This window comes from Rhamphochromis longiceps, linkage group LG16, assembly GCF_057381845.1.
Source record: "Rhamphochromis longiceps isolate RC_006_pf linkage group LG16, R_longiceps_female_GT1.1, whole genome shotgun sequence".
NCBI lineage: Eukaryota > Metazoa > Chordata > Actinopteri > Cichliformes > Cichlidae > Rhamphochromis > Rhamphochromis longiceps.
Window position 1 is genome coordinate 38,263,638 of NC_140572.1, and position 4,322 is coordinate 38,267,959.

Below are 4,322 nucleotides of genomic sequence, written 5' to 3' on the forward strand. Positions count from 1 at the left end.
AACCAATAAACTCTCATGAGTTTCAGTCTCATGGCAACCCATGATAACATCCCGACACATCCCAGTAAGCATATTCGTCATGGACTTTTTCCTATTGCATAACCATGTCTCAAGGGTTCCCTGCAAATCAAGGATTAGTGGGGGGTCTGCATGGATAAGAGGCTGCCCAATTACTCCTGCAAGAAACTGCAAGGTTTGTACAAACAGACTCAGCAAGCATGTGTGGATATATACTGGTATGCACACGCACACATCATTGAAAAATGATATAAATAAAAACACTGCAAGAAAGACGAGATCCCTAATAAGTCTGGATTTATTTCAACATGGTCACCATAAACAATTACTATACTGACCTTTTATTAACATGTAAGAGAGAGTGAATGCAGCTGTGGTACATCTCCACAGACAACACACACACACACGTAAATAACACTTTCCTCGATGACATTTAGGAAAAATTAGCTGTACAAAAGATTTTTTTCCACAGAAGATCATCCTAGAGCAAGAGCTGGTCACAGTAACTGCAGACATAATGGCAAACACTCCAGCGCCTGAGAGGAAACACTGGTACATCACCATTATCATTAGCACTGTGCAAAAACATCAAAGGTTTGTTCACAGCTGTGCAAAATAGCAGCATTTTAATTCACTTTCCAAGCAATGGATTCACAACACCACATCACAATGATCACCCAGAAGGACCATGTCAGGACTGAGCTGTAGGTTTGGTTTCAGAGTCAGATCACGTTTAACTTATAGAAACTGCAATGACACGTGTGCAAAGTATACTCTCCTGTCACTCCGTAATGAGATCTTTACATTAAATATTTGTACTTTGAAGAATCCTGAATCGACTGCACTGAAAGTGAACTGAAGCCAGCAAATGGAGGCGAACAGCACAGTTGCAGCACAGGACGAAATATCTTTTGATCATTAAGCTCTATTTGTTTTTGCTCAAACTACATTGTACATACCGACCTTCAAAACAGGTAGAGGGGGAAAAAAAGAGCAAAAACATGGGTTATGTACATGTAAACCACAGAGTTTCAGGCCATTCATTAGTTGGCACATATGAAATTCAACAAAAAAAATCTCCTGAAAAAACCAAAGAAAACCTGTACAATCGATTCAGTCTTCAGTTGACCTCTGCAATGTGTTGCAAAGCAGTTCATCGCAGTGGCCAACACAGTTTGGAAAGCAATGCACAAAAGAGGCCTTGCATGCCCACTCAGGGGCTCTTTTAGTGCAACATATCACATTCATGTGGGGCACCTCTGCCCCTTGTCCTCATGTTCCACTTGAAGCAAAAGCCTTTGTACAGTTACATTACTACAGAATCACACTGCTAATGCAAACTGAGACTGCTGTTCATTTCATGAGGAACTGAAAACGGCTGCATGCCAACCAGATGTTAAAAAGTCACACATGAAGTATGGTGGTGGTGTTTGTTTTCTGCAGGTGGACCTTTTGTGTACCTCGAGCCAGTGTGTACAGATTGAAACGATGTTCCCCACAGACTCGTATCTACAGTTATTCTAAGCAATGTGTTTTTAACCCACTGGTATGCATGTTCAGCAGCTTACTTATCAGCTGACTGAGATGTTTAAAAAGCACAGTATATACTGGCTGTGCTTACAAGGCTTAGGCTTATGTGCTGAAAGTGTACTGGGCTGATTTTGGTCCTCTAAGCCAAGCTTGGCTCTGTTGTGGAAAAGTGACTGAAGAGCAGGGATGGAAATGGCTGCACAGGTCAGCACCCCGGACAGCTCCACCTCTTAACTCGGCTCAGACATCTATTCCGGTCCTGCCTGGAACCACATCCATTCACTAACTCACAATATAGGCTAATCTTGAATGAAATGGAGATTCAAGTGCCAACCCCTGCGTCACCCAAGAGACAAGACAAAAGGGACAATATTACTACTGGCATGCATTTATGAGATTTCTTAAACTGTAGCCTAAACACCACACTGAAGTTGTGTAACATCATGAGAGACTATTTCAGCCCAGCCAGGAGAATCCTTCCAGGCTGGCCTTTCCGTCCAAAACCACAGCTGTGTGATTTCTTTACATTCATCTTAGACCAGTGTCTGTTCGCTTCCATGTCAGCGGTCCAGGTTCGACTCGCTGCTGTCGCGCTGGTTTTTGAGGTCCTGGAAAACCTCGGTGAAAAAGTGTGGGTCTGCATTCAGCTGAAGCATTTTGGCACTCATCCTGTTGATGATCCGGAGCGATGTCTCCCAGAAAACGTCCTTGTTCGTCTCGTTCATGAACGGCTTGAGCGGATAGGAGATCTCGTTGCCCATGTACGAGTAGGCGAGGTAGAGGCAAGTCTGAAAGGTGCCCTGCAGCTCGGCTGGGCTGTCGGTGCTGTCCGATATCGTGTCTTCGCACAGCAGGTACACGAACACCACGTTGGCCGGCGTGATGAAGCCTTGGTCCTGCCAGCCCTGGAGCAAAAGAGTCCGGTCAATGTTTCGGAACCAGAGATTCACCTCTCCGCTGCTTAACTGTTTCAGTTTGTAACACCTGCGGCACAAGAAGTCCCCCAAACAGCGAAGCAGCTCGCCGGTTGAAGCCTGGATGACTATCCGCCTGGGTGACACCAGAGACACGCTGCTGGGCTGCTTCTGGACCGAGGACAGCCTCCCGTTCTGCACGACAGACTCGCTGTTCTGCGTGGGGACCGTGGGCACTGGGACGGGGATGGGCGCTTTCGGTTTCTTCTCTTCGGTCTGGTGCGTTTTCCTCACGTTTTCGCTGTTGAGCTGAGCCACCTGGCTGGACGGCAGCTCTCGAGTGGGCAGCGGGTTCGGGGTCACTTTCTTTGCGCTCTTCTTGGCCGAACTAGCCACCAGCTTCTTCCAGGACAGAGACACGAACATTGAGTGGCGTTTGAGGCTCTTGTCGTTTTTCCCTCCGTCTCCTGCGACCTCGGCATCCATGATCGACGCCTTCTTGGTCGCGGGAGATATAGAGAGAACGGTTCCCATGTCTGCGCGGTGGAGAGATGCGGAGGTTTGGATGCTGCTGCGGCTTGAACGCAGAACGTCGAGCAGAGTGAGAGGCGGCGAACAGCAGTCACGACAGCGACTGAAACTCCATTTACACGCTTACGTGTAACGTCTGGTCGCTCCCCGGAGGAGATGAAGGAGGACTGCGCGTTTTTGTTCTTCTTCTGCTGTTGTGTGAAATTATGTCCCAGCAGATGCTCTCTCAGTGCCGCGCGCGGAGACGCTGCGGCACGATCCCGTCTGTGAGAGGAGCGAAGATTTGTGGCTATGCGTAAATCTCAGGCTTAAACGAACCAGCAGGTTCAGCCTCTGACTGACCGTCGGGACAGCCAATCAGAAAGTCAACCAATGGTCCAATCACCAGGGCTGTTGTTTTTAGGTCTCGGTTGCCATTGATAGCAGCGACACTGACTGATTTGGTTCGTGCTGTTCTCCACCAGTCTGGTTACTTTGGGAAAGCGAGGTTATTTATAAATCAGGTCGTCTGCATCTGACCTGAGCCTCCCCAAAACACAACACAATTTTACACTGACTACTAATGAGTCAGTGTAAATTACTAATGAGTGACCCCCCACACATCTGTGGGGGGTCACTCCCACTAGGTTTATATCTGGGACTCTCCACCATTTGACCTTAGAACTGAAGAAGCTTCTCGGATGAGAGGTGAAACGTCTTCAAGCAACTTAAAGAAGTCCAGACGCTTTTCTTTGCAAGCTCCTTTGATTCTGTACAAAAGTTTCTACCAGCTACAACCAGCCTAAACTTTTTTGTCTTTCCAGACACCTGGACAAAGTTTTCAGAACAAAACACCACCTGCATTTGTTTTACTTGGACAGGTAGGAAAAAAAAACTCCCACTAATCAAAGCAATAATGAGTTTTCAGCTGAGCTCCAAATATCTTCTGCCTTACAAAGCAGTTACAATTGTTGCTATTTTAATAAAGCAGGAATTGCTACTGACCTCATGTAGTAGCAATTCATGGGAAACACCCACTGTAGGTGTGTGTAACATGTCCCTGGATCCAAAGAGACTTATCCAATTACAGTCAGTAGAACTGGCCCAGCTTCACCAGGTTACATCACTACAGTCTGATCTTTCCATTCATCTTAAACTGTAAACACACGTAAATAGAAGTGAATGTCCAATGTAGTGGAATATTCAAAGCCTTTGTCATACAGTTAAACTATGAAGAGCTAAACATGACATGTGACCTGTAACCTGATGTTCTGAGGTCATTCATCCTAAGTTTTTTTTTTTTTTTTTTTTTTTTTTTTTTATATCAACATTTCTTTTATTTTGAGAAGT

At 45.9% G+C, this 4,322-nt stretch overlaps 1 protein-coding gene across 1 annotated transcript; it reads right to left on the bottom strand.

The window, feature by feature from the left end:
• Window positions 1–304: 304 nt before the first annotated feature.
• On the bottom strand, window positions 305–3,250 carry LOC146651647 (cyclin-dependent kinase 5 activator 1-like). The gene has a single exon (XM_085384430.1). The coding sequence runs from the start codon at window positions 2,994–2,996 to the stop codon at window positions 2,109–2,111; it is 888 nt and encodes a 295-aa protein (XP_085240556.1). The 5' UTR covers window positions 2,997–3,250; the 3' UTR covers window positions 305–2,108.
• Window positions 3,251–4,322: the final 1,072 nt, after the last annotated feature.

Coding starts and splice junctions, on each gene's coding strand:
- LOC146651647 (XM_085384430.1), bottom strand. CDS start 2,996: ATGGGAACCGTTCTCTCTATATCTCCCGCGACCAAGAAGGCGTCGATC.